General features: G+C 44.2%; 2 protein-coding genes across 3 annotated transcripts in view; one reads left to right on the top strand and one right to left on the bottom strand.

The window, feature by feature from the left end:
- Positions 1-4,409, top strand: part of LOC132391025 (transmembrane protein 164-like) — a 139,075-nt gene extending 134,666 nt beyond the window's left edge. Inside the window, exon 9 of the mRNA XM_059963649.1 lies at positions 4,345-4,409. Within this exon, the coding sequence (XP_059819632.1) occupies positions 4,345-4,394 (50 nt within the window). The 3' untranslated portion in view covers positions 4,395-4,409. The remainder of the gene's footprint in view (positions 1-4,344) is intronic.
- ints4 (integrator complex subunit 4) overlaps positions 1-23,641 on the bottom strand; it is a 100,348-nt gene that overhangs the window by 54,616 nt on the left and 22,091 nt on the right. For both annotated transcript variants that reach the window (XM_059963640.1, XM_059963639.1), the window contains exons 4-10: positions 22,672-22,778; positions 19,667-19,852; positions 16,972-17,022; positions 10,889-10,977; positions 8,053-8,173; positions 5,015-5,086; positions 727-901 (exon numbers count right to left, since the gene is read on the bottom strand). In XM_059963640.1, the coding sequence (XP_059819623.1) occupies positions 727-901; positions 5,015-5,086; positions 8,053-8,173; positions 10,889-10,977; positions 16,972-17,022; positions 19,667-19,852; positions 22,672-22,778 (801 nt within the window). The remainder of the gene's footprint in view (positions 1-726; positions 902-5,014; positions 5,087-8,052; positions 8,174-10,888; positions 10,978-16,971; positions 17,023-19,666; positions 19,853-22,671; positions 22,779-23,641) is intronic.

Below are 23,641 nucleotides of genomic sequence, written 5' to 3'. Positions count from 1 at the left end.
AGAGAACGTGTGTGCAGGCAGGCAGTATGGTGCATGACTATAATAGATTGTGAGGTCAATAGTCTTGTATCAGTGGGATAAAAGCTGTCCCTAAGCTTGTTGGTTCATGGTTTCCAGCTTTTGTATCTTCTGTCTGATGGGGCAGGGTGGGGGGTGTGGTAAGAGATATTGTCTGGGGTACACATTGATTCAGTCTTTCATTGGTTCTGGTAATGGTTATTACTCTATAGAGTTACTGAGTATACTGGAAAAAAAAAGAGCATCTCAGGGTTGTAAATGGTGACATATATATACTTCGATAATGAATTTACTTTGAATGTATATCACACACAGCACATAAAACAAACCATTACCACAAATACATTAATACAATATAATTCAAAATGCCTGTAGTGCACAGTACTGGTAAACGGCTCACTGTCCTGGTGACGAGACCATTCATTGGTCTCACAGCCCGAGGGAAGAAGCAGTTACCCAATCTGGAAGTCCTAGTCCTGATTATCCTATAGTGGGATGGGTGGTAGGGGACCCGCGACAATGATTTAGGTCCTTCGTGTACAATGCTCCCATAAAGTGTCACCAATAGGGGCCAGCGAGATCCTGGTGATCCTCTCGGCAACATGGGTGAGGGAGATCCCAGATATCTCAAAGGGGGTATGCCAAATTTCTTTAGGTATCTACATTGCAAAACAATCCACTAAACCCACCACGATCAGTCCCACGTACCGTACATTTCATCCTCCAGCCCATGAACGAATGCTCCGCAGGCCCCTGAGTTTATCAGGTTGACTGTGTAGGTGTCCACCGCTTCTTTCGGAGCGTCGTCGCCCCACTTCCGTCCACTGGAAAACTCGCCGGACGTGTACAATTCCTTCGCCCGCTCATGGGCGCTGCGCTTTCTCTACAGAGTGGGTGGGGGAGGTTGTGGAAAACCAGGAGGATGAAAACATTAGGAGAAAACATGGGGCCTTTTGGTCCATCCACCTCTGTGCAGATCACTATCTGTATACTAGCCGATTTCTGTATAGAAATGGTATCTGAACAATGTGGTGACAGTGCCCAGGATGTTCTCCTGGTGCACTAGTAAATAAAATGCGATTATAAGACCATAAGACATAGGAGCAGAATTAGGCTGTTTGACACATCAAAGCAAAGAATTCAACAGATTCACCACTCTCTGGCTAAAGAAATTCCTCCTCATCTCCATTCTGAAAGGACTCTTATCTATTGTGAGGCTGCGTCCTCTGGTCTTAGACTCTCCCACCATAAGAAACATCCTCTCCACATCCACTCTATCAAGGCTTTTCACCATTCGATAGTTTTCGATAAGGTCGTCCCTCATTCTTCTGAATCCTAGTGAGTAAAGGCCCAGAATCATCAGACCCTCTTCATATGACAAGCCATTCAATCCTGGAATCATTTTTGTGAACCTCCTTTAAACCCTCTCCAGTTTCAGCACATCATTTCTAAGATAAGGGGCCCAAATTTGCTCACAATACTCCAAGTGAAGCCTCACCAGTGCTTTATAAAATCTACATCCTTGCTTTTATATTCTAGTTCTCTTGGATTGAATGCTTGCATTGCATTTGCCTTCCTCACCACAGACTCAACCGGCAAATTAACCTTTAGGGAATCCTGCCCAAGGACTCCTGTCTCATTGCACCTCAGTGTTTTTGTATTTTTCTTGTCATTTAGAAAATAGTCAGCCCTTTCATTCCTTCTACCAAAGGTGCATGACCATACACTTCCCAACATTGCATTCCATCTGCCACATCTTCATCCATTCTCCGAATCTTTCTCTGTAGTCTCTCTATTTCCTCAAAATTACTTGACCCTCCACCTATCTTCATACCGCCTGCAAACTTTGCAAGAAAACACTCAATTCCATCACCCAAATCATTGACATTTAATGTAAAAGGAATTGGTCCCAACACAGACTCTTGTGGAACACCACTAGTCACTGGCAGCCAGAACAGCTGATCCTCCAGTGGGCTGCACCATGAGCTGCTCTAAAAAGCCATCGCGTAGGCACCCTAGAAACTACCCCCCCCCCCCCACCCCGGAATCCAGCACCAACCTGATTTTCCCAATCTACCTGTATATTGAAGTACCCCATGACTATTGTAACTTTGCCCTTTTGGTGTGCATTCCCTATCTCCTATTGTAACTTGTAGGCCACTGTTTTGGCACACAGTGACCCCCCCCCCCCCCACCTACGCCTCTTCTAAAGAGTTCTGCCACGTGAGGCCAAGAGCTGGACTTGGTTATCAGAGGCTAATTTGAGATGCACACCATTTGGAGCACTTTATAGGTAGTGGGAGCTTATACACACACTAAAACCCTGACTATGACAATCATTTGAACAATGATGGCAGTCTACAGGGCAGTCGTCCTGCCTTTTCTGTTGTATGGCTGGGGAACGTGGACCCCATACCACGGGCACATCAAGATGCTTGACCAGTTCCACCTGCAATGCCTTCGCAAGATCACAGGCATCTCGTGGCAAGACAGCGTCCCCACCACAGAAGTGCTACCAAGGGCCGAGAGCTCTGGCACGGAGGCACTGATCATGAAGGCACAACTTCGATGGGTTGGACATGTGGTCCGGATGTAACACAACCACCGTCCAAAGATGGTATTGTTTTCCGAGCTGGCACCTGGCACCAGAAAGCAGGGAGGCCCCACAAAGCACTACAAATACTGCACAAAACCATCCTTGAAGGCATGCAGTATCCCTGTGACTGGTTGGAGGGTCTTGGCCTGGCACCTAGCAGTCTACAGAGGAACCAGAACATTTGAGGAGCAAAGGCTGAAGGATCTTGATCAAAAGCACCAGGACCACAAGGAGAAACTACCCGACCCTTCAATGGCCGTAACATGACCGACATGCAGGTGCTTCTGCCCTTTCCAGTTCAGGCTTCACCAGACACGTCACTGACGGATTTCCAAGAAGACGACTGTTTTGGGGTCTGTATACAACTCACATCAGGGTCATTTTACCCTTGCAGTTCCTTAGCTTTATCCACAATGATTTAACAACTTCTGACCCTATGTCACCTTCTCCTAATTATTTGATTTCTTTTTTTCACTATCTGGGCAACACTGCCCCCTCTGCCTTCCTGCCTATCTTTTCAATGTGCATCCTTGGACATTAGGCCCCCAGCTATAATCTTCCAGCCATGATTCAGAGATGCTTACAACATCATACATGCCAATCTACAATTATGCTACAAGTTCATCTAGCTTATTCCATATACAGCGTGCATTCAGACACACCTTCATTCCTGTACTCACCCTTTTCGATATTGTCCGCCTTTTACATTGCAACTCACCCCACTGACTATAATTTTGCCCTATCAATAGTCTCCCCTCACTACACATTGCCTCTGTTTGTAAACCAGCTACCTCACGTTCAGCACTATTATCTGCCTTTCCTCCAATACTTCTTGCATTGAAATATACACAGCTCAGGACACTAGCTGCATTATGCTCAACCTTTTGACTCCTAACTTTGTTTGAGGTCTTTCTGCCTCCACAAACTCTCCACTAACTGTTCTGGCACTCTGCTTCCTATCCCACTGCAACCTTATTTTAAATCTCACCGTGCAACATTAACTACCCTTCCCACCGGAACATTAGTCTCACTCCAGCTCAGATGCAAACTGTTCCTTCTGTACAGGTCCCACTTTCACAAGAAGAGAGCCCAATGATCCAAAAATCTTATACCCTCCCTCCTACACCAATTCCCTGACCATGTATTGAACTGTGTAATCTTCCTAGTTCTAGCTTCACTAGCACATGGCTTGGGTAGCAATCCTGAGATCACAACCCTGGAGGTCCTGTCCTTTAACTTTGCACCTAACTCCCTGAACACCCTATGCAGAGCCAACAGCACGAAACATTGATTGTACCCTTTTCCTAGATTCTGCCTGGCCTGCTGTGTTTCTCAGGAATTTTGTCTGTGCCATTCATGAATTGTTCGTTGCACTCCCGTCACTGGTGCAGAGAGGCTGATCAACACCTCCACCCAATAACCCACCCCTCCACCACTGCTTTATCATTTCTTGTGAGAGTCTCCTTATGTGCAGGCCCTCCTGTACCTCGTGTCACTTTATGGACATACAATCAATCTATGTATATAAGCTATCATACGTATTTATATTTATTGTGTTTGTTTTTTTTTGTGCTGCATCGGATCCGGAGTAACAATTATTTTGTTCTCCTTTACACTTATGTACAAGAAATGACATTAAATTATCTCGAATCGTAGTCTTGTTTCACTATCGGCAGATGCTTCCTGACCTGCTGAGTGCTTTTAACATTTTCTGTTTTTTGTTATGATAGAAATTGGAGGCGCATGGAAGGCCAGGGCTGGCAGAGGACAGGGCTGCTGAAGAGTTGTGTGAGAGTCAGAGACTCCTATGAAGGAGATGACACGATGGGAAGTTCAGAAAACAAGGACAGTTGTTCTACCCATTACAACAGACGAAAACACAACTCTGCTGCTAGACTTTTAAACAAAACCAGGATGAGGGAGCATATCACTCTTGTCCTAGCTACTCTGTATCGGCTTCCTGTATTCTTTAGAATGTATTTAAAAATTTCTCTTACTTGCTTTTAAAGTTCTTAATGGTCTATGACTGGAGTACGTAACAGAATCGCTTTTGATTTATCATTCTGTTCGAGCTCTCAGGGCTTCTTCTGTTGGTCCTTTAAAGCCAAACAAACATTCTCAAAAGATAATTGGCACATCAGCTTTTTGAACTATGCTCCTAAACTGTGGAATTCAATACCTAAAACTCTTACGGATGCAGTCTCAGTTGACACTTTTAAACACCAGCTCAAAACTTATTTACTTAACCTTGCTTTTAACTAACATGGTTTTGTCTTTTATCTATTACCTTTATTTTCATGTTTGCACTTTATCCCATTGTAGAGCACTTTGAACTACATCATCACTGTGAAAACTGCTCTATCAATAAGTAGACACGGCATTTGTAAAAGTTTAACCTACCTTCAGATCGGACATCAGTTTCTTATCGAGGGTTTGCTCCAAAAATTGCACACTGACCTGGTGCATGGAACCCTGAAACACAGGAACCCGGCTCGTAATTCGTTTATTTTAATCACACTTCCTGAGGTAAAGCTTCGTTTTACATGCTATCATGGCACACCATTGTAAACGCAAGTAGGAAGAGCCAGTAACATCGCGAAGGATCCCACTCAGCTCTCAGCCTGTTTGTCTCACTCCCATCAGGGAGGAGGCTACGTAGCATCCACACCAGGACCACCAGACTCAAAAACAGTCACTTTCCCGGAACAGTGAGGCTGATCAACACCTCCACGCCCCCAACCACCACTACTTTATCATTTCCTGTCAGAGTCACCTTGTGTACCAACACTCCTGTGCCTAGAGTCACTTATAGACATACAATTAATCTCTGTATACAAGATATGTTATGTATTTATATTTATAGTGTTTTATTATTGCTATTGTGATCCTTATCTTATTTTGTTTTGTTTTGTGCTGCATCAGATCCAGAGTAGCAATTATTGCATCCCCTTCACTTGTGTACTGGAAATGGCATTAAACAATCTTGAAGACCCATACTCAACACACAGCTATCACTCACTGAGTAAAGAAGTTCCCCCTCGTGTTACCCCTAAACTTTTGCCCCTTAACTCTCAACTCATGTCCTCTTGTTTGAATCTCCCCTACTCAATGAAAAAAGCCTATCCACGTCAATTCTATCTGTCCCCTTCATAATTTTAAATACCTCTATCAAGTGCCCCCTTAACCTTCTACGCTCCAAAGTTCAACCTTTCTCTGTAACTTAGGTGCTGAAACCCAGGTAACATTCTAGTAAATCTCCTCTGTACTCTCCCTATTTTGTTGACATCTTTCCTGCAATTCAGTGACCAGAAATGTACACAATACTCCAAATTTGGCCTCACCAATGCCTTGTACAATTTTAACATTACATCCCAACTCCTATACTCAATGCTCTGATTTATAAAGGCCAGCATACCAAAAGCTTTCTTCACCACCCTATCCACATGAGATTCCACCTTCAGGGAACTATGCACCATTATTCCCAGATCACTCTGTTCTACTGCATTCTTCAATGCCCTACCATTTACCATGTATGTCCTATTTTGATTAATCCTACCATTAAACTTATCAGTGTGTGTGTGTGTGTGTGTGTGTATATATACATACATACACACACACACACACAATTAAATAACTTTAAAGAGGAATGGAAACTTGTAGGGTTTGGAGGCTTGAGTGCCTCAATGACCCAGAGAGCTATGTTGGCTGGAGTTGGGGCTTTATGCTTTGGCTCTTGCCAAATAAGTCAAAGGGTACAGACCAGACTAAGAGGTCGGGTTCAGCTCCGGGCTAACAACCCTGACTGGTAAAACACGATTGTTACAGAAACAGCAATGAAGATGGAAGACTCTTAAGCTTCATCGACGTAAAGGGCAATAAAAAAAATATAAGTAAGTAGTGCAAAAAGACAGCAAAGCAAAAAGAAACAAAAATACTGACCTAGTGTTTATGGGTTCATTGCCCATTTAGAAATCTGATGTCAGAGAGGAACAAACTATTCCTGAAACGTTGTGTGTGTCTTCAAGCTTCTGTAACTCCTCCCCGAGGTCACAATGAAAAGAGGACATGACTGAGTGATGGGGAGTTTTTTTTATTATTGTGTTTTTTTTGTGCTGAATTGGATCCAGAGTAACAACTATTTTATTCTCCTTTACACTTGTGTACTGGAAATGACATTTCACAATCTTCGATCTTGAGGTAAAATGAGAAGCAGAATACAGTATATGCCAGCTTCAGAAAAAGTGCACTCAGTGTTCCAAAGAGAAAAGCCCTAGCTCACCCGAACTTTCCTCAAAAGAAATGCTCTCTAATCCAGGCAGCATCCTGGTAAATCTCCTCTGCACCCTCTCTGATCCAGGCAGCATCCTGGTGAATCCCCTCTGCACCCTCTCTGATCCAGGCAGCATCCCGGTGAATCTCCTCTGCACCCTCTCTAATCCAGGCAGCATCCTGGTGAATCTCCTCTGCACCCTCTCTAATCCAGGCAGCATCCTGGTGAATCTCCTCTGCACCCTCTCTAATCCAGGCAGCATCCTGGTGAATCTCCTCTGCACCCTCTCTAATCCAAGCAGCATCCTGGTAAATCTCCTCTGCACCCTAATCCAGACAGCATCCTGGTGAATCTCCTCTGCACCCTCTCTAATCCAGGCAGCATCCTGGTGAATCTCCTCTGCACTCTCTCTGAAGCTTCCATCTCCTTCTTATAATGAGGCAGCCAGAAATGACACAATACGCCAAGTACGATACACAAAATGCTGGAGAAACTCATCAGGCCAGGCAGCGTTTATAGAGGGGAATAAAGAGTCGACAACTCGGTCCGAAACTTTGACTGTTTATTCCCCTCCATATGGGCTGTCTGACCTCCTGAGTTCTTCTAGCATTTTGTGTGTGTTGCTCCAGATTTCCAGCATCTGCAGAATCTGTGTTTCCAATACCCCAAGTGTGATCTAACCAGAGTTTTATAGAGCCGCAACAACACCTAGTGACTCTTGAACTCAATGCCCCCCAACTAATGAAGGCCAACACACCAAAAGCCTTCTTAAGCCCCTGATATCAACTAGCATGGTAACTAAGGGATCGATGGACGTGGAGCCCAAGATCCCTCTGTTCCTCCACTTTGATAAGAATCCAGCCAATAACCCTGTATACTGCTTTCAAATCCCACCCTCCAAAGTGAATCACTTCACAGTTTTAGAGGTTGACCGCCATCTGTCATTTCTCAGCCCAGCTCTGCATCCTGTCAATGTCTTGTAATCTACAACAACCTTCTACACTATTTACAACACCACCAACAGTTCATGTCATCCCCCTCCTATACTTTCCTCCAACCACCTTAAAATTACGTTCCTTTGTATTATCCATTAGTTACGTATCAATGAATGTGAATACCAAGATCCCTCTGTTCCTCCACACTGCCAAGAATCCCGCCATTAACCCACCAGCAGTTTGGCTGCCTGGATTCTCACGAGCCAGGATCCATCGTTCACCATGTGGCATATCTTCCCAAAAGCATCATCGACCAAACGGATCTCTTCATTAGATGAGGGAATGGGGACGATACTGAAGAAATGAAGAGACCGGCATGAGAACATGGACAGCACCCACAAGCCCACTCTACTATTTTGTGAACAGACAGAATAAAGTTCTGCATTAGTAACTTTACCGTACATCAAAACATACAAATAAATGCGTCGTTTGCATGAACAACCGACACAGTGTGATGGTCTGCAGAGGCAGCCCACAAGTGTTGGTATGTTTCTAGCGCCAAATTAATGGCCCTATTTTTTATATAGATACAGCACAGTAACAGGCCAACAAGCCCGTGCCACTGAATTACACCCATGCGACCAATTAACCTACTAAACCATACGACCGTGGGAGGAAACTGGAGTGCCCACAGCAAACTCACACAAAAATGAAACCAGGTCACTGAAGCTCTAGTAGAGCTTTGTTAACCATGCTGGGGACAGTCCATAAGTGTCACTATGTTTCCAGTACCAAAACAGCATGCCCAGAACTTACCTTAACCCTAACCTATACGTACGTCTTTTGGGATGTGGGAGGGAACCAGAGCAGCTGTAGGAAACCCACACCATCACGGGGAGAAAGTACAAACTGCAGCAGGAATTGAAAACTCACCCTACAGCTGGCATTGTAGGCATTATGCTTAACTTTAGGCTAATATGCCACCCCAAACCTCTTAAAAATCCAAGCTTTAACTGAGAAAGGATATGGTGATTTAACATCATAGCTCCTCACAGTTACACAGATTTTGCAAACTATTAGACATGCATTCAACAGACATGACTGCCGATGGCATCTAGTATTTATTTTCTATCTCTAATTGTCCTGCTAACAGAGAGGCAGCAAGGCGATTAGGATGAAACATTGCTGTGGGCGTGCAGTGAGATTTCCATCAGATTGACTCGGGTTTGTATTATTGCTAACTTCTATTATTCCTACTTTTTAAATTTAGCCTATTTATAGGATTACTTAATGCCTGTTGATGTTGATTTTACTTACATAATTTGGTATATTTGATTACATTTTGATTCTATATAATTTTTGTCCTTATGTACGATTTTTAATTTTGTCTCATATTTTTATGACCATATTGATTTATGTTTTCAATCTATATAGAGCACTTTGAGCCTGCATCTCATTGTATGAAATGTGCTATATAAATAGTTACTTTTATTAAATTGCTTAAAATTTTGTAGTTTACTGAGAAGTTCAAGTTAATTTAATATTAAAGTACATATATGTCACCATATACAACCCTGTGATTCACTTTCTTGCAGACATTCACAGTAAAACCAAAAAAACAATAAAATCAATGTAAGACTGCGCCCACAGGATGGACAAACAACCAATGTGCAAAGAACAACAAACTATGCAAATACAAAAGAGAAAAAATATTAACAAAAAGTAAACAATATTGAGAACAGGAGATTAAGAATCTTTGACAGTGAGTCCATAGGTTGTGGGAATATTTCAATGATGGGGCAAGTGAAGTTGAGTGAAGCTATTCCCTTTGGCTCATGGGTCTGATGGTTGAGGGGTAATAACTGTTTCTGAACGTGCTGGTGTGGGTCCTGGGGCTCCTGTAACTTCTTCCTGATGGCGACAGTGAGAAGAGAGTAACCTGGGTGGTGGGCGTCCTGTGACAGCGCTCTGTGTAGATGTGCTCAATAGTGGGGAGGGCTTCACCAATGATGGACTGGGCCATATCCACTACTTTTTGTAGAATCGTACTTTCTGTAGTGGGGTGTATGGTGTGTCTAGGGAGGGCAGCACCTCAGGTGGCGGGCTTGTCGTGCTCTGCCCAGGGGCAGCTCGCCCACCTTTAGTCCCCAGCTCTCACCTGTGGCTCCAAGTGACTGTTTGCGTGCGACAGTGGCCACACCCCGGTACAGTGCTTCGACGGGGGGCTAAACCAGGTGAGGGTAGCCAGGAAGCTCTAGTCCCAGTGAGATAGGGATGTGCCTACCCCAGCAAGTGAAGCCTGTTCTGACAGACTGGGTGGATCTACTTCAAGATCCAACAGCCAAGAAGGTGGTGCTGCCATGTTTCATGGAGAGTGAAGGGCATGACAAGGCACAGATGATCCATGGTCATCTCCTGCAGCTGAGGAAGTCTCCAGTCATGATGACTTTTCGTACCATTGGACCAAGATTTTTGAGGCCAAGAGAGTGGAACTGTCACAGTGTGACAACTTCTTCATTATAAAACTCCTCCCACACAGGTACATCATCGTTGGAAATGACAGACAACTCACTTTTTGTAGTGTTTCCACACCAGGCCATGATGCAACCAGTCAATAAAATTTCCACCATACCTTGAGAGAAGTTTGTCAGACACTACCCCTCAACTCCCCACACTCTACTGCTCACTCCCCCCACACACTCTACCCCTCATCCCCCACACTCTACCGCTCACTCCCCCCACACACTCTACCCCTCACCCCCCAAACACACTCTACCCCTCACCCCCACACACTCTACCCCTCACCCCCCCACACACTCTACCCCTCACCCCCACACACTCTACCCCTCACCCCCTCACACACTCTACCCCTCACCCCACACACACTCTACCCCTCACCCCCCCACATACACTCTACCCCTCACCCCCACAAACTCTACCCCTCACTCCCTCACACACACTCTACCCCTCACTCACACACTATAGAGCAAGAGATAGTGAGCATGTAAATAGCCCTACACTGAGTATTTACTTATTCTGAATAAAGGACGTTTAATAAAAAACACTGACCTGTCGGCGTAAAGTTGACTGATTACCCACACGAGCTGCACGGCCACAGAACGGACCTGCTCATAGTCATCCGTTAGTGCCTTGCAAGCCTTTAGAAGAGCAGAGGACTGATTAAATTAAGCAGTGTCAATAATTCTCAACAATAACCATGTACGTTGATAAGAGCATCTCAGGGATCACAGACGGTTACATGGAATCACAGCATGATTATAACAGACCACTAGCCCCATGCCCTACTCCCTACAGTCCTGCAAACTCTTCCCTCAGACAATAACAGCAAAAGACATAAGAGCAGAATTAGGTCATACAGGCCATGCAGTCTGCCCCGCCATTCCATCATGGCTGATTTACTTCCCCTCTCAGCCTCATTCTCCTGCCTTCCTTTGCCATCCTTACTAATTAATTTATTTCATTTAGTGATACTGTGTGGAGTTAGCTATTCTGGCCTGTCAAGCCATGCCAGCCCAGCATCTCACAATCCCGATTAACTCTAATCCAATCATGGGACAATTTTCAATGACCAATTACCCCACCCAGTACACCCTTGGACTGTGGGAGGAGACAGGAGCACTGGGGAAAACCCACACAGTCACAGGGAGGACATACAAACTCCTTACAGAACGGCAACGGAATTGAACTCCAAAATGCCCACGCTGTAATAGTGTCGGGCTAACTGCCACGCTACCATGATGCCCATTAAGTAGCCAGCAATCTCCACTTTGAATATACCCAATAACTCGGCCTCTGCAGCAGTCTGTGGCAATGAATTCCACAGATTCACCACACTCTGGCTAAAGAAATTCCTCCTCACCTCCATTCTATAGGGGCATCTTTCTATGATGGGAGATTTGGTACATTTATAAAGTTATGTGAGGTATTGTCAGGATTCTTCTTAGAGCAGAGGAGGGAGTTGATAAAGACATTTAACAGTATAAAGATCCAGACAGAGTGGATACATAGAACATTACAGCATAAGAGACCCTTTATTACTGATTAAAGAGGAGATTAATGCAATAAAAAGGAAGGACATTAGCCTAGAGGATGTGGAATCAATAGGGTAGAGCTGCATAACACTAAGGGGCAGAAAACACTGGTGGGAGTTGTATACAGGCCACCTAACAGTAGTAGTGAGGTTGGGGATGGCATTAAACAGGAAATTAGAAATGCGTGCAGTAAAGGAACAGCAGTTATAATGGATGACTTCAATCTACATATAAATTGGGTAAACCAAATTGGTAAGGGTGCTGAGGAGGAGGATTTCTTGGAATGTATGCGGGATGGTTTTCTGAATCAACATGTCGAGGAACCAACTAGAGAGCAGGCTATTCTAGATTGGGTATTGAGCAATGAGGAAGGGTTAGTTAGCAATCTTGTCATGCGAGGCCCCTTGGGTAAGAGTGACCATAATATGGTGGAATTCTTCATTAAGATGGAGAGTGACATAGTTAATTCAGAAACAAAGGTTCTGAGCTTAAAGAAGGGTAACTTTGAAGGTAGGAGACGTGAATTAGCTAAGATAGACTGGCAAATGATACTTCAAGGGTTGACGGTGGATATGCAATGGTAAGCATTTAAAGATCGCATGGATAAACTACAACAATTGTTCATCCCAGTCTGGCAAAAGAATAAACCAGGAAAGGTAGTGCACCCGTGGCTGACAAGGGAAATAGGGATAGTATCAAGTCCAAAGAAGAAACATATAAATTAGCAAAACAAAGCAGCACACCTGAGGACTGGGAGAAATTCAGAGACCAGCAGAAGAGGACAAAGGGCTTAACTAGGAAAGGGAAAAAAGATTATGAGAGAAAGCTGGCAGGGAACATAAAAACTGACTGTAAAAGTTTTTATAGATATGTGGAAAGAAAAAGATTGGTCAAGACAAATGTAGGTCCCTTACAGTCAGAAACAGGTGAATTGATCATAGGGAACAAAGACATGGCAGACCAATTGAATAACTACTTTGGTTCTGTCTTCACTAAGGAGGACAGAAATAATCTTCTGGAAATAGTAAGGAACCGAGGGTCTAGTAAGATGGAGGAACTGAGGGAAATACATGTTAGTAGGGAAGTGGTGTTAGGTAAATTGAAGGGATTAAAGGCAGATAAATCCCCAGGGCCAGATGGTCTGCATTCCAGAGTGCTTAAGGAAGTAGCCCAAGAAATTGTGGATGCATTAGTGATAATTTTTCAAAACTCCTTAGATTCTGGATTTGTTCCTGAGGATTGGAGGATGGCTAATGTAACCCCACTTTTTAAAAAAGGAGGGAGAGAAAAACCGGGGAATTGTAGACCGGTGAGTCTGACATCGGTGGTGGGGAAAATGCTAGAGTCAGTTATCAAAGATGTGATAACAGCACATTTGGAAAGAGGTGAAATCATCGGACAAATTCAGCCTGGATTTGTGAAAGGAAAATCATGTCAGACAAATCTTATAGAATTTTTTGAAGATGTAACTAGTAGAGTGGATTGGGGAGAGCCAGTGGATGTAGTATATTTAGATTTTCAAAAGGCTTTTGACAAGGTCCCACACAGGAGATTAGTGTGCAGACTTAAAGCACACGGTATTGGGGGTATGGTATTGATGTGGATAGAGAATTGGTTGGCAGACAGGAAGCAAAGAGTGGGAGTAAACGGGACCTTTTCAGAATGGCAGGCAGTGACTAGTGGGGTACTGCAAGGCTCAGTGCTGGAACCCCAGTTGTTTACAATATATATTAATGATTTAGACGAGGGAATTAAATGCAGCATCTCCAAGTCTGTGGACGACACGAAGCTGGGTGGTGGTGTTAGCTGTGAGCAGGATGCTAAGAGGATGTAGGGTGACTTGGATAGGTTAGGTGAGTGGGCAAATTCATGGCAGATGCAATTTAATGTGGATAAATGTGAGGTTATCCACAATTGGTTGCAAGAACAGGAAAACAGATTATTATCTGAATGGTGGCCGATTAGGAAAAGGGGAGGTGCAACGAGACCTGGGTGTCATTGTACCCCAGTCGTTGAAGGTGGGCATGCAGGTACAGCAGGCGGTGAAAAAGGCAAATGGTATGTTGGCATTCATAGCAAAAGGATTTGAGTACAGGAGCGGGGAGGTTCTACTGCAGTTGTACAAGGCCTTGGTGAGACCACACCTAGAATACTGTGTGCAGTTTTGGTCCCCTAATCTGAGGAAAGACATTCTTGCCATAGAGGGAGTACAGAGAAGGTTCACCAGATTGATTCCTGGGATGGCAGGACTTTCATATGAAGAAAGACTGGATCGACTACGCTTATACTCACTGGAATTTAGAAGATTGAGGGGGGATCTTATTGAAACGTATAAAATTCTAAAGGGATTGGACAGGCTTGATGCAGGAAGATTGTTTCCGATGTTGTTGAAGTCCAGAATGAAGGGTCACAGTTTAAGGATAAAGGGGAAGCCTTTTAGGACCGAGATGAGGGAAAAACTTCTTCACACAGAGAGTGGTGAATCTGTGGAATTCTCTGCCACAGGAAACAGTTGAGGCCGGTTCATTAACTATATTTAAGAGGAAGTTAGATATGGCCCTTGTGGCTAAAGGGATCAGGGGGTATGGAGAGAAAGCAGGTACAGGGTTCTGAGTTGGATGATCAGCCATGATCATACTGAATGGCGGTGCAGGCTCGAAGGGCCAAATGGCCTACTCCTGCACCTATTTTTTATGTTTCTAAGCTGGTGAATGCTAATTAATCTAATCCCTCTTCCCTGCACATTGGCCACATCCCTCCATTATTCACATGCCTGTCAAAGAATCTCTTAAACACTCTTTATCGTAGGACTGAAATGTCTAGCACTAGCGAGCATGCATTTAAGACGCAAGAAGGAAAGTAGAAAGGAGATATGTCAGGTGCTTTTGTATTTGCAGAGAGTGGGGGGGGGCACAAAATGCATTGCTAAGGTGATAGTGGAGGCAGATATCATAGGAGTGTTTAAGAGACTCCTCGAAAGGCACATGAGCATGCAGAGGATGGAGGGAAGGAGGACCAGAATAATTAGGAGTTAAGAATTATAGAACACGGCAGCCACAAAACAGGCCCTTTGGCCCATCTAATCCATTCCAAACTATTATTCTGCATAATCATATTGACTGCAACTGGACCATAGACCTCCAGACCATTTCCACCCACGTACCTATCCAAGATTCTCTTAGACAATCAAACTGAGTTAGTCAAACTCCGATCCACCACTTCCGCTGGCAACTCATTCCACACTCGCACCACCTTCTGAGTGAAGGAGTTACCCCTCCTCATGTTCCCCTTAAAATATTTCACCTGTCACCTAACCCATGAACTGTACCTCAGTAGAAAAAGCCTGCTTGCATTTACCCTAAACGTATCCCTCATAAGGAGTGAGTATATGGAATAAACTGCTGGAAGAAGTGACTGAGACAGGTGATTGAAGGGACTTGGCAGTCCTTGTGCAGGATTCCCGAAAGGTTAATTTGCAAGATGAGGTGGTGATGAGGAAGGCAACTGTAATGTTAGCATTCATTTCAAGAGGACTAGAATATAAAATATTAAATATAAAAGCAAAAAGCATCTGCAGATTTCCTCGTGTATGCAATTTTGAAACTTTATAAAGCACTGGAGGCCTCACTTGATGTATTGTGAGCAGTTTTGGGCTACTTATCTAAGAAAGGATGTGCTGATGTTGGAGAGAGTTCAAAGGTGGTTCACAAAAATGATTCCAGGAGCAAATGGCTTGTCACATGAAGACTGTTTGATGGCTCTGGGCCTGTATTCCCTGGAATTCAGAAAAATGAGGGGTAGCCTCATTGAAACCTCTTGAATGGTAAAAGGCCTTGATAAAGTGGATGTGGAGAGAATGTTTCCTTTAGTGGGGTGGGGGTCTAAGTCAGAGGACACAGCCTCAGAATAGAGGGACGTCTTTTTTAGAACAGAGACGAAGAGGCCTGGGAGTGGTGAATCTGTGGAATTTCTTGCCGCAACCAGCTGTGGAGGCCAAGTCATTGGGTATATTTGAGGTAGAAGCTCACATATTCTTCATCAGTCAGGGCATGAAGGGATACGGGGAGAAGGCAGGAGATTGGGGCTGAGGGGGGAAATGGATCAGCCACGATGAAACGGCAGAGCAGACTTGATGGGCCAAATGGCCTAATTCTGCTTCTACACCTTATGGTCTTACGGTAACATTTAAGAAGCTCTAGCTGAGAAGGGGCTTAGAGGGATGTGGGACAAATTCAGGAAATTGGAACTAGTTGGGTGGGCACCGTGGCCAGCATGAACTGCTTGAGCTATATGTATCCCACTATATTGTTCCATGACTATTTTACCAACATCCCCCATTCCCCACACCCTCTCTCTTTTTCCATTCTCCATCTGTGCTCCCTTATCACCCTTTCTCCTATCCTGTAACTTCAATCACGTGACCCTACTCCTCTTTCTCTCATGGTCCGCTCTCCTCTCCTATCAGATTCCTCCTTCTTCAGCCTTTTACTTCTTCCACCAATCACCTTTCAGCTTCTTGCACCACTTCCCTTCTCCCACCCACCCACCCACCTTCCCCTAACCAGGTGTCTAGCTTGTACCCCTCCCCCCACTTTTATCCTGACTTCTGCCTCCTTCCTTTCCAGACCTGATGAAGGGTCTCAGCCTGAAATGTCGACTGTTTATTCCTCTCCACCAATGCGGCCTCACCGCTGAGTTCCTCCAGCATTTTGGTGGTGTTGCTCTGGAGTTTCAGCATCTGCAGAATCTCTTATGCTACCCATCTTTATTTCACTAACAGCAGATGCTTCCTCACTTGTTGAGAGCTTTGAACGTTCTCTGTGTCTGTTATGATAGAAACTAGGGGCGCACAAAAGGCCAGTACTGGAAGAGGAGGACAGAACTGTTGAAGAGTTGTGGGACAGCTGGAGAGAGTGGGAGGGACTGGGAGCAGGGTAGGGAGGCATGGAGGGAGGGGGAGCGGAAGGGGTTGAGGGGACTGTGAGGGTTGGTGGAAAGGTCCAGGCCCAAAACGTGGACTGTTTATTCCCCCTCCATAGATGTTGCCTGATCTGCTGAGTTCCTCTGAAATGTTGTGTGTGGCATTCTGAGAGGGTTTACCTGAGAGTAGATGGTCTGCTGCAGCTTCATTCCCCGTTCGTGGAGTTGTAACTAGGACAGAGCAGAAGAGGCGGTATGAGTACCAGTCACACAGAATAAACACCGTGCTGGAAATGTATTGTCAACCTTGTGGTCTGAGCAACCAAGAACAGAAAAGAGCACAGAATGTTCTGTAAATCTACTCACCACATACATTCTCTCTTCTCCCACAACCCTCCCCCAACTGGGCAGAAGGTACAAAATTAGAGAATGCACAAGAACAGGCTCAAGAACAGTTTCTACCCCACTGTTATAGACTATTGAATGGTTCTCAAGTACAATAAGATGGACTCTTGATCTCACAATCTACCTCATTATAACAGTGCATGTTGTCCACCTTCACTGCATTTTCTCTGTAACACTTAATTCTCCATTCTTTTATTGTTCTACCTCATGTGACATGCTGTACAGTTTCTCTGCTAATGTAATGGTTTCTCTGTAGCAGCAATGTTTGGGTTATGACTAGAGATAACGGGGGCTTTGAAATGCGTGCCATCCAATAAGAGGCAAGTTGTTTCTTTCTTGTGGGGCTGAGAAAAGGTATTCACAGTCTTTTGTTGGTGAGAGACAAAGAGAGAAGACGCAAGTGGAGAGAGTTGGTAGACCACCAGATGGAGCGGACCTGGAGCGAGGGTCCGGGAGTCACCAACGCTCAGAGGAGGTCAATGGGGAATGAATGGACGGAACCGTGAGCTCCAACATGCACATCAGACTGTTTCATTAAAATGGGCCCTTTTTCTTTTTATTTTCTTTACTAACTGACAGTAAGATTAAGATTCATAAAGTTCAATCGTTTAATTGCATATGGTGTACTGTCTGATATTTTGCAGTGGGGATTTGTAACTGGGCAACACATCACAGAGCTCCACACAAACGAGATTTCTCAGTTTGGCTGGGCCAGAGGCTGTCTTCCCCTCAACTAACGTAACCCGAGAGTTACACTTGTCTGACCCTTTTCTCTGAGAACGACCCTTGGTTCTAGATATCTCAGCCACAGAAAACATCACCACTGCAGCCAACATAAACAAAGATCCCACCCACCCCTGACATTCTCTCCTCTCCCCTCTCCCATCGGACACAAGGTACAAAAGCACATACCACCAGGCTCAAGGACAGTTTCTATCCTGCTCTTATAAAACTATTGAATGATAAGGGCCCCATGGTAGCGTAGCACGGGGCATCGAGTTCAGAGTTCAATTCCACCGCCAGCTGTAAGGAATTCGTACATTCTCCCTGTGAGCTGTGTGGGTTTCCTCCAGGTGCTCCAGGAGTGCAATGTGGTGTGGTCTGCTGCTGCTGCAGTAGCCCATCCACTTCAAATTTCGACATTCTGCGTATTCAGAGATTCTCTTCTGCACAACAGTGTTGTAAAAATATTGTTATTTCAGTTACTGCTGCCGTCTTGTCAGCTTGAACCAGTCTGGATATTCTCCCATAATCTCTCTCAGTAACAAGACATTTTTGCCTAAAATACTGTTGCTCACTGGATTTTCTTTTTGCACCATTCTCTGTTAACTCCAGAGACTGCTGTGTATGAAATCCCAGGGAATCGGCAGTTTGTGAGATACTCAAACTACCTCGTCTGGCACCAACAATCATTCCAAGGTGAAAGTAATTTCTTCCCCGTTCTGATGTTTGGTCTGAACACCAACTGAACCTCTTGACCATATTTACATGCTTTCATGCATTGAGCTGCTGACACATGATTGGCTGATTAGAGGCATTGTAGCGTAGTGGTTAGCACGACATTTTACAGTACCAGTTCAATTCCTACTGTTGTTTCTAAGGAATCTGTACATTCTCCCCATGAGCACGTAGGTTTCCTATGGCTGCTCCAGTTTCCTCCCTCAGTCCAAAGACACACCAGTTGGCCGGTTATTTGGTCACTATAAATTGCCCTGTGACGACGCTAGGATTAAATCGGGTGATTGCTGGCTGGTGCTAGAAGAGCCTATTCCATACTGTATCTCAATAAATAAATAACTGTATTAGCTAGGTGTACCTAATAAAGTGGCCACTAAGTGTATGTTTGGAATGGTCAGTTTGGATGACACCCAGGGAAAAGGAATCTACAACTAGAAGGTTTAAGGTGAGAGGGGAGAAATTTAAGGAGCTCAGTAGCATTTTGTTTTTAAACAGAAATAGGTGCCTAAGGAGATGGTGGAGGCAGATATGGTTCAGCAAATTGGTAAATGAGTTTATCACCAAGGCACAGTGCAAAACCAGTCTTGTACAATGTTCAACAGATCAATTCAGAACAACAGAGTAAAAGAACAACTGAAGGCAGAATAAATATAGTCATAAAGAGGTAGAATGCGAGATCAGAGATCCATCTTATCATAATAGTGGCATAGAAGCTGTTGTTGAACCTGGTAGTCCATGCTTTCAGGCCTTTGTATCTTCTGCGCAATGGAAGAGGCAAAAAGGAGAATGTCCGGGATTGTGGGCTCTTTAGATATTTAACCTTCAAATTGGCTGATGTACCAGAGTATAGCGTAAAACTTGTCTTGTATACTGTTCATTTAGATCAATTTGTTACACAGTGCATTGGGCAGAACAAGGTAAAACAATAGCAGAATGCAGAATAAAGTGTTACAGTTACAGGGAAAGTGCAGTGCAGGAAGACAAATAAAGTGTATAGTGAGATTCAGTTTACCGTGGCTTTCATCGCTGCTGTTCGGACTCGGGGATCCTGGTCGGTGAATGATTCACTGATGATCTTCTGCACATCTCTGGCAGCCACGTTCTCCATTTCCTTTACCCCCTGTCTCTCGAGGGGCCCCAGGCAACCAATCAGCTGCAAGCATTTGTTCCGTACCACGTGGGACGTGTCTGCCAGGTGCTGGTCATTTGCAGGGGAACAACACAACAATTACTATAAATGATTTGCTACAGCATCCTTTATCACCACAGAGCGTCCCAGAGCACTTTATGTTCAACAGAAGACATTTTGACATGTCCATAACACTGTAAACAGTGTTGGCCATCTGAAACAGCAAATCATTGCGTCACAGAGCACTATAGTACAGTCTGCGCTGAACAGTTATTCTGCCTAGTCCCATCCTTGTAATTATCCAAATTTCCCTTAAATGTTGCAATCTCTGATTTTTGCTGGCAGCAAATTCCACACACTCACCACCCCTGTGAGTGAAGATGTTCCCCCTCATATTCCCTTTAAACATTTCGCCTTTAGCCTATAACCTATGACCTCGATTTCTTCTTATAGTCTTGGACTATATTTTTTGTATTTTACTGATATCTTGTATATACTTGCTCTTTTATATGTGTCTTGTGCTGTGTGTGACTATTGGTATCAATACTATGTTTTGCACCTTGGCCCTGGAATAATGTTGTTTTGTTTGGCTATATTCACTGGTATTCATGAATGGCTGAATGAAACTAAAGACCATAAGACCACAACATACCGGAGCAGAATTAGGCCATTTGGCCCATTTCATCATGGCCGATCCAATTTTCCATTCAGCCCCGACCTCCTACCTTCTCCCCGTGGTACTTCATGCCCTGACCAATCAAGAATCTATTAATCTCTGGTTTAAAGGTACATGAAGAGTTGTGGTTTACAGTTGCCTGGGGCAAAGAATTCTACAGATTCACCAGTATCTGGCTAAAAAAATGTTCCTCCGCAACTCCGACACCTCTCTAATCTGAGGCTGTCCCGTCTAGTATTAGACTGTCCAACCATCGGAAACATCCTCTCCACATCCACTCCATCATGGCCTTCCACCATTCGATAGGTTTCAATGAGGTCACCCCTCATTCTTCTGAATTATGGTGGATACAGGCCCAGAGTCATCAAACGCTCTTCATATAACAAGCCATTCGATCCTAGATTCGGTCCTAACACCGACCCCTGCAGAACATCACTAGTCACTGGCAGCCAACCAGAAGAGGATCCTTTTATTCTCAGCCGCTGCCTCCTACCAATCAGATAATCCTCAAACCGTTCTAGCGTTCATTTCAAGAGGCCTAGAATATAAGAGCAGGAATGTGATGCTGAAGCTTTGTAAGGCACTGGTGAGGCTTCACCTTTGAGTATTGTGAACAGTTTTGGGCTCCACATCTAGGAAGAGATGTGCTGGCATTGGAGAGGGTTCAGAGGAGGTTCACAAGGATGATTCTGAAAATGAAAGGATTATCATGTGAGGAATGTCTGACAGCTCTGGATCTGTACTCGCAGGAATTTAGGTGAGGGGGGGATCTCACTGAAACAATTCCAATGTTCAAAGGTCTGGACAGAGTAGATGTGTAAAGGACGTTTCCAATGGTGGGGGGTGTCTAGGACGAGAGGGCACAGCCTCAGGGTAGAGGGGTGTAAATTTGATAGGTTTTTGATTGGGGATAGCATCAAAGGTTACAGGAAGAAGGCCAGGGTGTGGGGCTGAGGAGAAGAAAAAATGATTAGCCACGACTGAATGGCGGAGCAGACTCAATGGACCAAATGGCCTAATTTTGCTCTTACGTCTTATGGTCTGACTGACCTCGATCCATTTCACTGGCATTGTCTTTTGTACCCTCGGCTCCTGCGTCTTCCCTCCAACTTTATTTTTATACATTTCCTCCCGTTCTGACTCTGCTTCTCTCTCTACAGCTGCTGACTAGCCTGCTGAGTGTTCCCACCCCAGTCTGTGAAAGTAGAGTGTAACTGAAGAGGATTTTGTGTTGCTAAAATATTTATATACTTAGCTTGCCATAAGTACACAAAAACGGTTAATCCCCTCAAGCTGTCAGGCTGATCAACAGCTCCACCCACTAACCAACTCCCCCAGCCCCCACCACCTAGTGTCACTGTACGTACATAAACTCAGTGGCCACTTTATTAGGTATCCTTTGTTTTTATAGGTATCCTTTGTTTTTAGTAAAGTGGTACTGAATCTATGTTCATGGTCCTCTGCTGCTATAGCCCATCCACTTCATGGTTCCACATGTTGTGCATTTAGAGATGATCTTCTGCACAACACTGTTGTAACATGTGATTATTTGAGTTAATGTCACCTTCCTGTTAACTTGAACCAGTCTGGCCATTCTCCTCTGACCTCTCTCATTAATAAGGCGTTTTTGCCCAAGGAACTGTCACTCACTGAATGTTTTTTTGTTTTTGCATCATAATCTGTAAACTCTAGAGATTGTAGTGCATGAAAATCCCAGGAGATCAGCAGTTTCTGAGATACTCAAACCACCCTGTCTGGCACCAACAATCATTCCACAGTCAAAAATCACTTAGATCGCATATATTCCCAAGTCTGATGTTTAGTGTGAACAATAACTGAACCTCTTGACCCATGCCTACATGCTTTTATGCATTGAGATGCTGCCACATGATCGGCTGATTAGATATTTACATTAACCAGCAGGTGTACCTAATAAAATGGCCACAAGTGTAATTTATTACAGTTACTTGTAGATTGTGGATTATAGGATTTATTTTATCTTTATACTCATTGTGTGTTTTTATAGTGTCCAGCATGCCTATTGTGTTCTTTTTGTGCTGCATCGGATCTGGAATAACAATTATTTTGTTCTCCTTTATACTTGTGCACTGAAGAATGACAATAAACAATCTTGAATATTGAATCACTTGTTCCTCTTTGTCTCCCCGCCAACAACCAGAGAATCCGAATCATCTGCGGAGCTGTTTCTTACCTTACAACCAATCTCAACTAAACGGAAACTGAGAGGCAAGTTGTCTTGCAGCTGAGTGCCGATCACCAAGGTGGTGTCCAATAACTGGGCGAGGACGTGGTGAGATTCTGCAACAGTATGTCACACATGAAATAATTATTCCAATACAGCAATTCCACTCTTGTTGAGAAACTTCGTCATCATTTCAACATCTTTTTTCCAACTATGATTACGGCTAGTTCACTTATCCAATAATGGATGTGGAGAGGATGTTTCCTATAGTGGGGGAACCTAGGACCAGAGGGCACAGATAGAGTGGATGTGGAGAGGATGTTTCCTATAGTGGGGGAGTCTAGGACCAGAGGACACAGATAGAGTGGATGTGGAGAGGATGTTTCCTATAGTGGGGGAACCTAGGACCAGAGGGCACAGATAGAGTGGATGTGGAGAGGATGTTTCCTATAGTGGGGGAATCTAGGACCAGAGGGCACAGGATCATAATTTAGAACAGAGAGGAGGAGGAATTTCTTTAGCCAGAGGGTGGTGAATCTGTGGAATTAGTTGGCTCAGAAATCTATGGAGGTCAAATCATTGGGTATATCTTAAAGTGGAGGTTGATAGGTTCTTGATTAGTCAGGGCATCAAAGGTTACGGGGAGAAGGCAGCAGAATGGGGTTGAGAAAGATAAATAAATCACTCCAAGGACTGAGTGGCCTAATTCTGCTCCTATGTCTTATGGTCTTATTGTCTATATTGGGATCATTACTTTATGCTTCAATGTACATGTGATCAATAAATCTGAATCTGATCTGAATAATAGAAAGTGATGATGACTTATTAAACATTAGATTTATTTGTCACATGCACATCAAAGCAACGAAACATACAGAGAAACAAGTCATTTCCATCAATGACCAACACAGTCAAGAATGTGCTGGCGGCAGCCCACAAGTAACACTACCCTTCCTGTGCCCACAACTCACAAACCCTA

The sequence above is a fragment of the Hypanus sabinus genome, chromosome 3 (assembly GCF_030144855.1).
Source record: "Hypanus sabinus isolate sHypSab1 chromosome 3, sHypSab1.hap1, whole genome shotgun sequence".
Taxonomy (NCBI): Eukaryota; Metazoa; Chordata; class Chondrichthyes; order Myliobatiformes; family Dasyatidae; genus Hypanus; species Hypanus sabinus.
Note: the sequence above shows the minus strand (reverse complement) of the source record. Positions and strands in the feature narration are given on the sequence as shown.